The 16,903-nt window shown below is 35.8% G+C and overlaps 1 protein-coding gene across 1 annotated transcript in view; it reads right to left on the minus strand.

The window, feature by feature from the left end:
- Window positions 1-16,903, minus strand: part of VTA1 (vesicle trafficking 1) — a 104,007-nt gene that overhangs the window by 12,631 nt on the left and 74,473 nt on the right. The window contains 1 exon segment of the mRNA XM_020972487.2: window positions 5,873-5,953. Within this exon segment, the coding sequence (XP_020828146.1) occupies window positions 5,873-5,953 (81 nt within the window).

Consider the following 16,903-nt stretch of genomic DNA (forward strand, 5'->3'; position numbering starts at 1 on the left):
TCTAATGCCAAATGAACACTTACCTAAAACACTATTTTACAGAGAACTTGCCCAAGGTAAGCTTTCACGGGGTAGTCAGAAAAAGTGGTATAAGGACACTCTCAAGGTATCTCTGAAGAATTTTAGCACTGATTATGAGATATGGGAAATGCTGGAACAGGACTGCCTAGCATGAGCACATTTACTTGTATCAAAGAAGGCATTATATTCCATAGGCAAAGCAGAATCATAGAAGCACAAAGGAAAAGTGAGTTGCAAAAATCCAGAGCCACCTCCTAACAGACCACTTAAGCCTGATCTGTGGAAGTACCTTCCAAACTCATATTGGACTAATCAGCCATAGCCAAAACACACTATATTTTGACCCTACCACTGTGATGTCATTACTCTTCTTTGAAAATGAAGGATGAACAACAAGAATATGAGTTATATCTAACAATATTTATCACATTAGAAATTAAAACATCTTAGTATTATTATGAAAATAGTTTTGACTTTACAGACTCTCCAAAAGGGTCTCAGTAGTTTAAAGTAGTGTAAAGTACACTTTGAGAACCCCTAGGCAGAGGGACACATCATATGATCTCCAAGGTCCTTTCCAACTCTTACATTTTATGATTTTTATTATTATAGAAAGGGATCAATTGAACCAGGCCTAATAGTAGTAAGGAAACAAAAAGTCCCTAAACAACAGACCAATGTAACAAAGACATACTTTCTTCCCCAATCCATCTTAACTCCTGTGCCTTCCCTGTGTTAATTATTTCCAATTTACCCTGTATACAGCTTGCGCTGTATATTTGTTTGCATGTTGTCTCCCCCATTAAACTGTAAGGTCCGTGGGAGCAGGAAATATCTTTTGTTTCTTTTTTTCACAGTGCCTGGCACATAATAGTCCTTATTAAGTGTTTACTGATTTATTAATAAATGTTTTCTCATACAATGTCAGGCTACTTGTCAATATCCAGTTTTCTCCTTTTTTTCTTCCCCTACCCTACTCCTTTCAGGTTCAACTGCCACTCAATTCTCACTTTTTTGCTTCCTTCCTCTCTCAGATTGTGATAAAACCTGGAAAGCTAGAACAAACACAGGGGAACTTCAAGCCTCTAGTATGTATCAGCTAAGATTATGGTTGCTACCAGCAATCTACATAGCCTGGAGACCTTTATCTCTTATCAGGAACAAAGAATGCATAGTGCTATCTATACTCACGGGATTAAGTAACAGAATTGATTCTAAATAAACCTGTCCAGATGTCACACTGAGCGAAGTAAGTTCCCACAGACTTAATGAGAAAGTATAGTATACGTGTTTGTGTGTCTGTGTGTGATATACCTAATAATGAAACTTACTTTCTCCAATCAATAGGTTTGGATGGCTTTAAATAACCACATATCAATCTGAAATGTCATTAAGTAGAATGTAAGAATAAAATGATAGTAGTTATTATTTGTTACCTTTTAAAAAAAATCATAATGAAGCATTAAGAATCCTTCTTAATTTAGGCTCCACCTAAGAGATGAAGAAAATTATTTACACTGCACGTGGATGTGCCTGCAATTCCTGCTACTGGGGAGGCTAAGGCTGATGGATGATTTGAGCTCAGGAGTTCTAAGCAGCAGTGTATTAATAAGCCGATCAAGTGTTTTCACTAAGTCTAGTACAACTATGGTTAAGTCTAACAACGCTATGGCAAGCCCTGGTGAGTGAGGGCCACCAGGCTACCAAAGGAGGAGCAAACAAGCCCAGGTTGCAACTCTCAGGCTCCCATGATCAGCAGTGGGATCAGAGTGACCAATGTATTTCTAGCTTGGATTAGATATGGAGACTCAGCATCAAAAACAAATGAATAAACTTCATGTGGCTAAGTAAGTGATGACCAATATTTTGTTAAGTTCTTTACATTTTTTTGATACTAATGAAAGTATACTTGAAAAAAATCAACTGATAATCTTTGTGTAATTTTGAAACTTTCAAGGAAAAAATAATTGTGAATAAAAATATATGTGTCCAAAGCTCTTTCTTTTCAATTAACTCTGTGAACCCAGTTTAGTTATAATAGGAAAAAGTTGTTTTCCCTATCTTGGATTTCTGCCAAATAGGTTGAATTGACTAGACAATTTCACTGTATTTCCTGTGTGAATAGAAAAAAAAACTGCAAGTAACAGACATGGTTATTATCCAATTAAATTATTAAATGTAAACAAAAAGCCTCTTAGTTAATTTCTGCATCTAGATTATATAATAATGTGTACTATATATAAACATCCCTGGACTTCATCAGTCTCATCATTTTGCAAGATCACATTAACCCTGAATCTCACTCCTTCTCAGTACCTTTCACCCCTATGTTCCTTCCTCTCAGATCCTTCATTTAAGGAGGGCCCTCAGGACAGCCGATGCACCATTTCTTATCCAGTTGTATTGCTTTCCTCCCACCCCTTTTTCATCTTTTTAGGTGTTGTCTTCCCCATTAGATCATGAGCTTTTTAAAGAAAGGGACTGCCTTCTGCCTTTCTTTGTATCCCCATACTCAGCGTAGGGCCTGCAACATAGTAAAGGCTTAATAAATGCTTACTGATTACTGATTAATAACTTCACAATTTTGATTTCACTTGAAACATATTTTTAAATACAGCATGCTGGCTGACCAGAAATACAATACTTCTATAAAAAGTTAAAGTTATCTATATATGCCCTATTACTGCCTTGTTTTATGCAAGTAAGAACCATAGAATTTGAAAAAAATTAGTCACTGTAGATTTTCCCAATTTATAAGTGACAAATATATAATAAATGGCTGGAGCTCTTACTGCCATTGCAACTGTTATGGGAAACAAAATCTGGAGGATTTACAGAACCTAGAGAATTAGAATCTATAGAATCTGGTGAATTTTTTCACTTGTTTCATTGCCTGAAATTTTACCAATTGAGACTCATTTGAATAAGCAATCCATCCCATTTCAAGAATCAAACATATGTCTAAATTAGTTCTTAACATTTTTTTGTGTCATGGACAACCTTTGGCAGTTTGGTGAAGCTTATGAAGCCCTTTTCAGGATAATGACTTGTTGTCTACATTCATAATGAAAGAGAATGCTAAATTTCAGTTAGAGGTTATAATAAAGATGCCACATACCCCCAACTCAAGTTCACAGACCCCCAAAAATCTATGCCTAGACATTTAATTAAGAACACTTTCTCTACAAGAGTTTGCAGACTAAAAATTGGTTCAGCTTACTTCCCACTAACACTTTTATACTAAGAGAATAGGAATTTTGACTGAAGGAGAAAGAAAATAATTTTTGGAGTAATCAGTACTTTGGGGACTAGGGTAGGCCTGATTGGATTTGAAGCATTAAGAACCTGGAAAGAATGTTGAGAACTACAGAAAAAGATACAGAAAGCTATACAAGGACAGTTATCTATTAAAAAAGAATGCCTTGCCCAAGAACAGGAAAGAAACTGTCTGTTTCTATTCAGTATTTCCTGCTTTTAAGATCTACAACTCAAGATAATACTATTAGTATAATAATTCAGGGTCTTAATGAGTTAAGCAAGGTTTTATGGGAGAGCCTGGAAATCTAAACACAATATATAATGTTTCTATAGTGAAACGATTTGGTGTTTATAACTTATAGGAATACTTTGGGGACACAATCTATTTTGTAAATTTATAATTGTCCATACAATTTATTCCAATCTTCGTTGCTCACTTGTATTGTTTCTATAACATGGTTCACATATATGTTTATATGTATATATACACACGCATATATACATTTATATACACATACATATATTACATGAGATTATGATCTAGAGATTTAGACCAAAAGGGAATGAACTTTGGTTATTATTGATTTCCATGTTACATTCAGGAAGTTATTATAGTCAAGTGTTCTATTGTTCTTTTCCATAAAAAGTGAAGCATTTAAGTGTTAATGACTCCTTTAGTTGCTAAAGCTTACTTAAACTTGAGTATTAATTAGCCACTTATCAGTTGAAGCTTAATTATACTTAAGCAGATTAGCCTGGTTGCCAATTGAACTGAATAAATGAAGAAAACATGATATTAAACCTTCCCTAGGCTTTCATTTCTCCATCCCATCACAACACTAAGTGAAATAAAATTCCTATTAAAGCAACTTTTAATCTCATCATTGTCCATTTATTATTATATTACAGAATCTCGGTGACTGGAAGGCAGCATCTCTGATATCCACTTCTGGATGGAAACTTCCAAAAGGAATCTATTAGAAGGCTAGAGAGAGGAGGAAGGCTAAGCGTTGAGATCTTGAGACTGAATAAACCTTTTCTCCGCTAAGAACTCATCATCACTGGACACAGTCCACTCTACTCTTGGACAGCTTTAATCGTTATAAAGCAATCCTCTAATTAGTGCTTCCCTGAAACTTCCTGACCCTTACTCTGCCCATTGAGACTGAATACAGCAAGTCAATTCTCTCTTCCACATGGCATCATTAAAAATATTTGAAGACAGCCATCATGTACCACACTGTCCTTTCTACCTACAGTATGATTCTTATCATCCTGGTTCTCCTTTCATCAGCATCAAGCAAGGTATAAAACAAGTTGTACACTTGCCAAAGGTGTTTGCTACTGTTGTGGAGGATGTCTTGTGGACTAGAGGAATGCACTGTTTATAGATGATGGTGTCCTCTAAATCCTTCTGCATTTAAATGATACTGTTTTTTCTGGATTTAGGTCCATAAATTCAATTACAATTCAACTAACTGTATTCCTTGGATTTGTCACTATCACCATCATGCTCCCAGGAAAAGCTCATTGTCTGGAACCTTATCATCCTGGAGGTTACAACAGCTTTGGTATTCCTATCTCATCAGTAGTCTCTGCCCCTCTGACTAAAGAGCAAAGCAAAATGCCTCCATTTAAAGAAGACCAACAGCCTGGCCACTGCTCACCAACTGCACCCCTTGGATTCAGCTCCACTGCTATCATGCCCCTTTTCCACCTCCTCCTTTTCTGATGCCTTTTTTTATATTGTAAGTTCCTTGAATGGAGGGACTATCTTTCTTTTTCTTACTTATATCCCCAGCACTTAGCATAGTGTCTAGCACACAGCAGGCACTTAATAGTTACTGCATTGATGATATTATGCTTTTTGTAAATGTTACAAGGCCTCCTTCGCTGAGACCCATAATTACTTAAAAAAAAGATTAGCCTAATAGTTTATATAGGAAAAACTAAATGTATGAAAATGCCTATTGTACAGAATATGATAGGCAAATGGTTGGCCACTGATGTGGGCCTAGATTTGTATAAAAGGAAGAGCACGAGCTGGGTAGCAGCTGAGAAACTGTACGGTATTTTAAAAAATCCAAAGCTGCCCCCCAATGCAAACTCCCATTTTTTCAAACAAATATTCTCATGGCATTTTTTTACATGCAAATCTTGGAATACCACAGTCTCTAAAGAATCAAAGTCACAGGTGATGCAAAATACATTGGAAAGCTATGTAAACATGCTGCATTTCTAAAATCAAAACTGTAAGAAAATGGCACAAAGGCTACCACTGAGGAAATTATAATCAGAAAAGATGGATCTCCCGTGATAAGAGTGGGATGATAACAGGTGGACAGATCAAGTACATCACTGGTATTCACAAAATATAAAGAAAACCTAGTTTGGGGTTCCAGCACTTTGGGTGAATCTTGAGGAGCAGAACATAAGACAAGAAGAACAAAAATCATAAAGAAAGATAAATCATATATGGGTTATAACATGCAATAATGGAGGAATTCTTCACTCATTATTATCTTTAAAAATAAGGTGAAAAACAATACAAAAACCTCATAAAAACACCCAAATCAAATAAATGCAGACTTACCTATGGACATAGTACTGAAAAGAGCTGGATCAACAGCAGGAATATTCTGTGGAGTGGGTTGGATGGTACTACCTGTTACACCTGCAAATCAGTAAAGTAGAAATAGGTATCAGATTTAATTATAACTTAATCATAAACTCACAAAACATGCAAGGAATCATATAGAAGTTTTACTGCCTTTACTACATTACCTAACTATACTCTCTGACTTTAATAGATTTGATATATTTGATAATTTGATATTTTTAAAAACGAAGATACATGGTGAAGCGATAAAGTAAACTTTGAGAATTTCTATGTATTTTTTGGTAGAAAGCTCCCAATTGTGTATTTCTTTTTGGTCATACATATCTAATTATTTCAAAGAGAAATTGTAGGTAGAAAAAAAGCCCTCTTAATTTCTTGGCTATACTGTTACCACATTGCATTTTATGAATAAGTCCATCTTCATTTACTTAACCTACTACTGCATTCTTTATTTCTAGGTAGAGGAGGTTATAAATATCACATCATCTTAGAAACTGCCAATTTTGATTAATAGGAAGGTTAATTATTCAAAACATTCAAGGAAAAGAAAGATAATTATTTCCCTAACTATGCAAATATAGTTCAAGTTACATTAAAAACAAAGGAAAAGAAGAGGAGCCTCTTTTTCCCCAAACCCAATAAAATGAAAATGATCAAATGAGATAATGTATATTGAGTACTTTGTGGGCCTTAAAGTTATATAAATATAAACTATCACTAATTATAAGATGGACTATTGAACTGTATTTTCTTTTAAAATACAAACTGCCTCAAAACCCTCATTACTGAATTAAATACTAATTTAAGATTGCATTTTGAGGCAAGAGGTGGTTTGTAGGAGGTAATAATTTGAAGATAGAGAGGAACTAAGAAAGTAGATTAGGGAGAGAAGCCAAATTGGGCAGTTTGTGAGGATACAGAAATGTTCCAAGAAAATAGTTTTAGAGTCACAATCTCAGGTAGGATTATTAAAACTCTAGAAATTCTAGAAAAATGGCTCCACAACAGGTTGTGGCTCTAAGTTCTTGGCATATATTATACCATGAAACTTATCCAATTTTTAATGACATGTAATCTGGAACAATATTTCTAAAACTATAAAGTTGAAGAAGTGAGGACTGTAAGAAATTATGTGGTTTAATAACTTGAAGAAGCTGATGTTCATGTAAAGTAGATATTTGTACATACTCTTTATGGACAACAGTGTACGTACAGCCTTATCATCAGCTTGTTCTATTAACATCACTACAAAAAACAATTATACATACATTTCACCTAAATTTCTCATTATTACTTAAGCCCATTAACATTTGCCTAAAAGGTTCATAAAGGTAACGTTCCTAATTCAAGTAGGAGGTTCTAGACTCCTTTGGTTTATGCTGATGTTGAAGACACTGAAACCTTGAGATCATCTTATTTTCTGGGTGTTAACTGTGGGACAAGACCCAGAAAGACAGAAGAAGAGAGAGTTGCAGAACTTGATGAGTATTTGTGAGGAGCATGGGTGAAGAGGAAAGGAAGATCCTAAAGATTCTTATGGACAAAGTTGCTTCCCTTGCAGCCATTTCAGTAGCTGAAGGACAAGAAGTCTCTATCATAATGTAACTGTAATGGAAAGCTGACTTACATAGATCTCAACAGGTTTTTTTTTCCTAACAGAATTAAGGGCAGTTAAAAGTCTTTGGAGGTTGTCAGGTTCACATACTCTTCTTTAGGGAAAGCTTCTATTTAAATCAACACAAACAGGAATGGAGATATATACACATATGTAAGCACACATGTGTGTATATATGTGTGCACATACATATACATATATGTTTGTATATATACATGTATGTATAATTACAATTATAAAGAGAATCCTTTATTGTCACTTACTAATCCTTTCTAAAGAGTGCTGGATTTGAAGTCAGAGGATCTGGGGTTTGAGTCACAGGGTCACAGATCTGGAGCTAGAAGAGACTTGAGAGGTCAAGCCCAACTCACTCATTTTATGAATGAAGAAACTGAAGTCCAGAAATGTTAAGTGATGTGCACAGGTTCAAACAGCTAGCGAGTGTCTAAGATGGAATCTGAACCCAGGTGTTCCTAGCTCAAACTGACTCTGCTTCTCTCCGAGCTGCCAGTCATGATCCGGGTGCCCTCTCTCAGACTCAGTTTCCTTATCTGTGAAGCACTGGACTAGATGTTCCTTAACATACCCTCTACCTCTAAGTCTATGAACCTATGGTTCTGCACTGTGTGAAAACGGCAAGCTACTGGTCAGCATGCTGCAAGAGGTATTGTGATGGATAAATAGTCAATCCTCAACATGTGTTAATTTAACTGTTGTGACTTCAAGCATTCACATGATTATATTAGCAATCTCATTTTCACTTCTGTGGCTACACACAGTAGAGAAAAAAATGAGAGGCATGATAAGCACAAGTTTATATCTGCAAAAAAGAGGAAAGTATTCATGAAAGTGTTTGTGAAATCCACTCCAGAAAGTGTTAAAGTAACATTTCAAGTGCCAATGGGGAAATTGAGAAAATAGAAAAGTGGGTAAGTTTGTGTGTAAATGGTAGTCACCCCTAACCTTGAGCGTCCTGCCTCACCTGTGCTGCTGGACTCCCAAGTATCCTGGGTAGGGCCTAGCAGAGAAGGCTGCTGGGCCAAGTCCGTCCAGGCTTGGACAAGGACTCATCCTGAGGCATGTGCTTTTTTTCATTAGGGGACAGCTGAACCATATTGCCAAAAGGGAAAAGAGATAGCAGGTTCCCCCTTCCCCTTTTCTACCTTAGAGTTCTTCTGACATAGCGGCCCCAGCCCCACCCTGAACAGTCCTAGGGTTGCCTCTCCTCTCTCTTGTATTTTATGGGTTATTTCATCGTTACTGTGTCAGGAAAAGTGTTTATTATCCGAATTAATTTTTTTAAATAAAGAATTGTATGTAGAAAAGGTATTTTCAGGAATCTCTAGTGAAACATTACAGTTTTTTGGTGATTGTGGGAACCTAACCCCCCATTTCCTATAAGTTCAACGTATCAACATTTGTTTTTTTGACTTTTGCACCGTTTTGCAGGAATGCTACTTTCCCCAGCCCCCAAAAGTTGAGGATTGACTGTTTGTAATCTCATGAACACTGAAATGTAAGCACATACATCTACAAATTTTTGACTACAAGGTTAAAAAAAAGTATAGTTTCCTTCTTACCTATAAGATATCTGCAGTCATACAACTAAAACTTGGAAATAATGTCTGCAAATACCTCAGACACCACAGATTCAACCATTCAACAAGCATCTGTTAGCATCTATTTCATGTAAGGCACAAAAAGAATAAAGATATAAAAAGAAAACAATCTTGGTAATCAAGAAAAACTCACCTTCCTACTATTTTCCAGTCTGTCAAAAGAAGTATACAGTGCAGGTATTCCTCTCTCCTCAAATGTACTTTAATATTTAAAAGGTTTTATAATTTCATCAGTAAATAAAACACCTCCAGTGACGAAGATTGCAGTCTCCTCTATATTTTAGCAGACAGTGTTCAAGAATTGCTGGGTCCAAAAACTTCATTACCCAAGGCCAACCTGATGATAGGTTTCTCCAAACTTAGCTGGACTTGGTAGATAATATGTATTCATATTTATATGACCTTTCTTAAATAAAGTATGGAGACCCACAATATCCTTCTCTCTTTTAAGAAAGCAAGCTATTCGTTCGTATCTTGCACAAGAGTTAAAATAAAGGCAAACTTCAATGTGGGCTAAAATAGTTACAGAAAGCTGAATAAAGTCAACGGAACTTGAGCTAGATTTTGAAAGATCAGTAGGATCTGAGTAGTCAGAGCCATGGGAGAGTTGCTTAATCTTGAGAGGATATTCTATGTATCTTGCTGAGGAAGGGAGTGGGGAAAAACAACATAAACAAAGTAAAGATAGTGGGAAACCTATGCTGAAGTCCTGAAGCAAAAGAACAGAATAGAGGGAATAAATCTGGATTATTGGGTTGGGTCAGAAGTTGGAGGGTTTTGAAAAAGCTGGGCAGAAGAATTTGTGAGTTATGAAGTGGTATGTTGATTCTTAAAGACAACAATAACAAATCTGACACTAGTTTTTAATCTATAGAGGACAGTAATATTATTTGTAATTAAAAAGACATTATTAATTACAGAAAAGTTGTCTCAGTTACTTGTATTTGGATTTATCACTAAAACCTTCTTTCATAAATAATTACAGGACTAGAAGCGATTTGTTTCAAAAGAGGAAAAAATGCCCCCTACATCTGGTATATTTACTGCTTTGAGTACAAAAGAAAAACACTTCACTTGTTTAAACAGTCTATCTTTTCTCCCTGTCTCCCTCCCTCCAACCCTCCCCTGTTGCCAATTTTTGGTGGTGGAAGTAGAAACTGTATATTAGTACATACTATTCTTTCCAGATATCTTAAGGATTTCCCTTTGATAAAAGTGCATCCTGAATCTTTATATGAGAGAAAGTAAATCATTCTTAAAATGAAAAAGAGGGGAAACATCTGTTACATTTATAAATTTTTTAAAGTTTCATATTTGTATCAAGCAATTATGACTAACGGTTCTTTACTATCTTAAATATAACTCTGAAAAGTTGAAAGGTAAGAGAAGGGATTACAGTCTGAATAAAACTTAAAATCATTAACTCTTTAGGGCAAAATTATATTTTCAAAATTGTAGGTTTAGATTTATAACAAAGTTTAGCCCTTAAGTTCTCAAAATGAGGGTTGAAACAAATACTTTATAAAAGCTTTTCTCCCAAAATTAAAAAAAAAGTACCCACATAACTTTTCTTTTCTGAAGAACTGACTATACAAAGTGGGGAAGAAAAGGTCCATATCTCTGAAAACTGCCTATGAGTATTCAAATGAACTGATTCCTAAAGATCAGTTCTTAGTATATATTATATTTTTCTGAGACAAAGGCATTTTGATTAAGACACTGCACTGACACTTCTGGGAATATCTAACTCCCACTCTCGGGTAAATTAGAGAATAAGTTGCCACAATAAGGAAGAGAAAAAAATAAGCAACATAAACCCTACCCTATGCATACTTTAAGTTTGCGTAATAATACCACTCAGATTTTGTTTTTTGCCAATTTTTTCTTCTCTCAGGTTACTCAAAACATCAATCACATATTCAATTGAAACTGCTCTCTTCAGAATTACCAATGATCTCTTAATTGCTGAACCGAAGGCTCTTTTCTCAGTTCTAATCCTCTTGACCTCTGTAGCATGTGACATTGTTGATCACCTCTCCTGCATACTCTCACCTTTTGGGCTTTTTGAGACACTAATTAATTCCCTTATATTTCTGATTGACCTTTAGTCTCCTTTGCTTGTTCTTTGTCTCTATTATGATCACTAATCGTGGGATCTATCTTGGGCTCTCCTCTTTTTTTGCTCTATAGTACTTCATTTGGCGATCTCAGAAGCTCCTGTAGGTTCCACTATCATTTCTACGTAGATGATTCCCAGATTTATATTTCTAACCCTACCTCTCCTGAGTTCTAGTCCCATGCCTTTCAGATAAGTCAACAAGCACTTACTGTTATTGTTATTTAATCCATCAAATAAACATTCATTAAGCACTTACTGTGTGCACGACACTATGTTACTGCTGTTACAATAATGAACCAGCTTCTGCACCCAAGGAGTTTGCCTTCTATCATTCTAGAAAGGCCTTGAAAATTTTGCCAGGAACCTTAGAGTAGTATATTATCCCATGTAATCCAGATGATCACACTCTGTGATTTCATTGGTATAGGGAGCTCCATGTGAATTTTCTCTATGCTATAACTAGTGCCTTCTCTGTAATTTATAGTACAAGTTATTTAGGGCACTGACAGACTAACTGATTTGTTGAGGGTTACAAAGCCAGTATCCGTCAGAGGTGGAATTTGAATCCAGGTCTTCCTCATTCTGAGGCCCTCTCTAGCCACTATACTGCCTTTTAAAGAAAAAAAAAACAGGGGATAGGATTCTGGGAAGGTGGGATAGCAGGTCAGAAGATTCCAAGCTCTCAAGATTTCCCCCCACAAAAGAGATAAAATAGTGCCTCAGGGAGAACACAGAGCAGTAAAAATAAATAAGAGTAGTGGTAGAACCTGGGTCCTCCAAGAATAATCCGAGATCTGAAGAAAAATCCCAGGACAAGGTTTAATCCCTGAGAAGAGTAAACACCTCTAGGCTAGGACAATTTAAACAATAACCTGCAAGCCCTGGGGGTAGCTGGGTCGGGAGGCAGCCTCAACTCCAGCCACAGGAACTTTTACCCCTAGGACAGTGAGGGGAGTTGGGTATCTGAGTTAGGGAAAATTGAAGAAATCTCTGCTGACAAGGAACACCAGACCCATAGCCTTAGGCTGGAATGAGAAGGTACCAGCACAGGGCCCAGTGAGTGCAGAAGCGGTGGGGCAGAACGCCCCAGGCTGTGGAGACTTAAAGGAAGCTGGAGGTCTTGGTTTTGTTCCAGGCCAGAGCCCAGAACTGAAGGAGGATTTGGGGCCAGAGGTACCAAAGCCCATACCCCAGGTTTAGAGGCGATTACAAAAACTAAGCTACTACAAATTTTAAAAAGCACAGGCAAAGGAGAAAAAATCCAACCATAGTTACTATGGGAATAAAGAAGACTGGGGTTTGTCTTTAGAGGGGGATACTGAAGCAAAGAAACCCTCTTCTACTCCAAGGAGTAACATTAAATGGTCACCTGCCCCCCCCCCCAATTCACAGAACTTAAAAAAGATTTTAAAAATCAAATGAGAGTGACCGAAGAAAAACTAAAAAACAAATAAATAAGAACAATTCAAGGAAAACAAGAAGACTATGAAAAGAAAGCCAACCAATTAGAAAAAGAGATCCAGAATATTAAGGAAGAAAACGATTCCTTGAAAATTAGAATTGGGGGGCAGCTAGGTAGCACAGTGGATAGAGCACCAGCCCTGAAGTCAGGAGGACCTGAGTTCAAATCTGCCCTCAGACCAAACACTTGACACACTTACTAGCTGTGTGACCTTGGGCAAGTCACTTAACCCCAATTGCCTTAAAAAAAAAAAGAACTGGGCAAGGGGAAGCTAGTGAAGTTATAAGAGATCAAGAAATAATAAAATAAAATATAAAGAATGAAAAAATAGAAGATAATATGAAGCATCTCATTTTAAAAAAAAAACAACTGAGGCAGCTAGGTGGCGCAGCAGATAGAGCTCTGGTCTTAGAGTCAAATGGACTTAAGTTCAAATCCAGTCTTGGACACTTGACACTTACTAGCTGTGTGACCTTGGGCAAGTCACTTAACCTTGATTGCCTCACCCTCCCCAAAAAAACCCCAAAACTTGATCTGGAGAACAGATCAAGAAGAGAAAACATAAGAATAAATGGACTACCTGAAAGTTATGATCAGAAAAAGAATCCTGATACAATAATACAAGAAATAATTAAAGAAAACTGTCCTGAAGCATTCGAATAAGAGGGGAAAGTAGAAATAGAAAAAATCCACCAATCACCACCTGAAAGAGATACTATGAAGAAAACCCATAGGAATATCATAATCAAATTCTGAAACATCTCAGCTCAAGGATAAAATATTATGACCAACAAGAAAAAGACAATTTAAATATGGTGGTGGCACAATTAGAATCACACAAGACCTAACAGTGGTGACACTAAAAGATCACAGGTCTTGGAACACTATATATCAAAGAGCAAAAGAGTTGGGGTTCTGGCTGAAAATATCGTACCCAGCAAAGCTAAGCATAATTTTGAATGAAAAAAAAAAGAATATTTAATGAACTGTCACATTTTTAGGACTTTGTTAAGAAATGTAAGTAAGGTAAGTGTACCAAAGATTAATTACAAGGGACTCAATAAATATAGACTGTTTGCTTTTTATGTATGTAAAATGTAAAACATGTGTCTAAGATTGTTATTAGTAATTGGGTAGTTTGTAAGAAAGACTGGGGTAGATTTGAGTATGATATGACTTTAAAAAGTAAAACTGTTTAGGAACAGCTAAAAAGACTAATTATCTTATACAAATGAGGGACAAGAGGAAGAACAGACACAGAGGAATTAGATGGAGAAGGCGGGCAGGAAACCTGCTTTTATTGTGAATGGGTTCAAGAGGGAACAATACATATGTATCTAGAAGAGTATAAAAGTCTTCTAAATTAAGAAAGAAATAAAATACTAAGTGGATAGGGATGGGGAGAAGATAACGGAGAGATTTTTAGAGGGGACGCTGAGGGGATAGGTTAAAGGGGGGTACAGAAGGGTGTTCAGATTAACGGGAATGGGAGGATGAGAGAGGGATCTTTGGAGGGGGGTAAGGTTAAGTAATAAGAGGGCAAGGTAGTGGGTAGAAGTAAAGTACAGGAGTCAGGAGGGATAAGAGATACGCAGAAACACACACAAAAAGATCAAGAGCAGAATTTGTAAGGGAAAGCATATGTTTATAAATGTATGCATGTGTGTGTATATATATAGATAGATAGATAGATAGATAGATAGATAGATAGATAGATAGATAGATATCCACCCTTCATTGTAGCCTTGGGGTGAGGGAGGAGAAGAAGTAGGAAAAAAGAACAAAGAAAAAAAAGGACACAGAGAACAAAAGAAAACTTACAAAGAAGCAAAGATGGATAGTTTTCAACACAATGCGTAGTATTTATTATATAGGCTTTCTTGAAATGGAAATTTATTGTTATGTATTCTGAATCCTCTCTTACATTCTGCTGTGTATGTGATGGCTTTTTTTCTTCTCTTATTTTGTATTTAAGTTTTAGTACTTAAGTCTAAAATTTAAAAAATGGAAAAAAACCAAAATACAGAAACAAAACACCCTGACCCTGTGAAGTAGGTCAACCAAATATGCCATCCCTATTTTACAGATAAGGTAAGTGAACCTTAGAGAGGTTAAGCAACTTGCCCAGTGCCACAAAGCCAACAAGTGTCATTAGTGACACCTACTTCTCTCTTCAAATACCAAATTCTAAGAAAACTTCATCAGTCACCATACCATTAAACACATCTGCCTGTTTTTTGTTTTGTTTTGTTTTTGACAAAGATTAGGAAGGAAAACTACTGTGTGGCCAAGTCTGTAATAATGTAATGGTATAACTTTCCCCAAATCTCTGGTAGGTATAAGGGGTAAAACAAAAAAAATTGTTTTAAGCCTGAGTTCATTCCCCGTTCTTCTATCTCTAACTGTACTTCCTATCTGAGGCATGACCTTCATTTAACCAAGCAGTATTCAAATTATATTTAATATTGAGCAATTACGTTTGAGACTAATTTTACTTGTACTGCTTTTTTTAAGTCTATCAATGTCTCTAATGACTCTTAATTTTTTTGTTACTTATGGGTATTTTATAATTAGGACAGATGTGGATTCCTGTTCTTTATAAGACTCAATATTATTTAACTTATAAATATTCTTAGTACCATTTTAATAAGACTGTTTTCAACTTATTCTGAATTAATATAGTCTTTAAAACTCATTAGTAAACCAAAAATTTCATTATAAATTTTCCTCAGGCTTATTCTCTAATTTGTTTTTCTAAAACATTTTGGATCACCAAGGAGCCATATAGCCTGTTCCTATTAAATACATTTGCTATAAATCCAAATCTAGCACCATGAAAGGTAACATATGTATCCACGCATAATAAGAACAGAAATTATTATACTAAATGTGTTTATACATTTTTTCTTAATGTTATATTACATTATTATTAAAATATACAAAGAAAACTCATGAAATAACATGGCTGATATTATGAAGAAAAACTGAATTCACTAAGAATACTAAGTTTATATATTAAAAAAAAAAAAAAGGAAAAACTCAGGCCCTAAGACAAAATCTAGCAACAAAAGCTGGCACTCAGACATGTATATATACTTGTTACTTAAACACATACAAACTGGAGTGAATATGTGCTAAATGAGAGTCAATGTGCAAAAAGACAAATTAGATGTAACAGAAGTAGTGACATCTTTAATGGGAGGATAAAAAAAATCTCTATATACCTTCACCTATCCTTTGCTTTGGTTTCTGAAGAAGTAATTTTTCTCCTTGCCAATCCTAAACTTTCAACTTTTGCCCTTGATCTCATCCCCAGAAAATTTCTCTTATTGTCAATCTTTTCCTTTCTACTACTAGCTCCGAACCAGCTGCCTAAAGTCCTTTTCCAATATCTATCATTGGGTGGTCCTATCATATAGCTCTCATTCCTTATGTCTGAGTGTCCTTCAAAATTCTATCTCCACCCTCTTTTTACCCTGAAATAATCTCTCTTGATAATTTTATCAGCCCCCATAGATTCAATTTCCACCTCTATGCAGATAACACACAAATCTATAAATCTAGTCTTAACTTCTCTCCTAAATTCCAGTCCTGCATAAATGCACGTGTTGAACATTACCACCTTGATGATCTAATTGTACTGCAAACTCAATGTCTATTACGGAGCATACCACCCTTCCTCCCTAAACTGAGCCAACCTGTAAATTTCCTTATTTCTACCAAGGAGATTAACATTCTCCTAGTCACTTCAGTTTGAAATCTCAATGTCATTAATGATTTTCCCTATCCCCCTGTTCCCCACATCTAATCAGTTTGCCAAATCTTGTTGATTCTGACTTTATAATATATCTTTCATCTATTTCCCTCTTCTCATTCACACAACCTTCATCACCTCTCTGGATTACTGTAATTGTCTCTTAATTGGTTTTCATGCTTCTGGTTTTTTTCTTCTTCAATCCATTCTCCACACAGCTGCCAAAATAATCTTTGTAAGGCACAGACTTGACCCTGTAGTCTCCTTCCCCTAATCATGAACAAAAAGAAACTGTAGTGACTCTTCATTGCCTCTATTAGGATGAAAGATAAAATTTAGCTTCTACCAACCAGATATTTCTTGAATCCAAATCCAGTGTATTTTCTATTTATCACAGCATATTGTTTCTCTATACAGGAAGGAATGGAGATGACA

The sequence above is a fragment of the Phascolarctos cinereus genome, unplaced genomic scaffold, assembly GCF_003287225.1.
Source record: "Phascolarctos cinereus isolate Bilbo 61053 unplaced genomic scaffold, phaCin_HiC Scaffold_5;HRSCAF=322, whole genome shotgun sequence".
NCBI lineage: Eukaryota > Metazoa > Chordata > Mammalia > Diprotodontia > Phascolarctidae > Phascolarctos > Phascolarctos cinereus.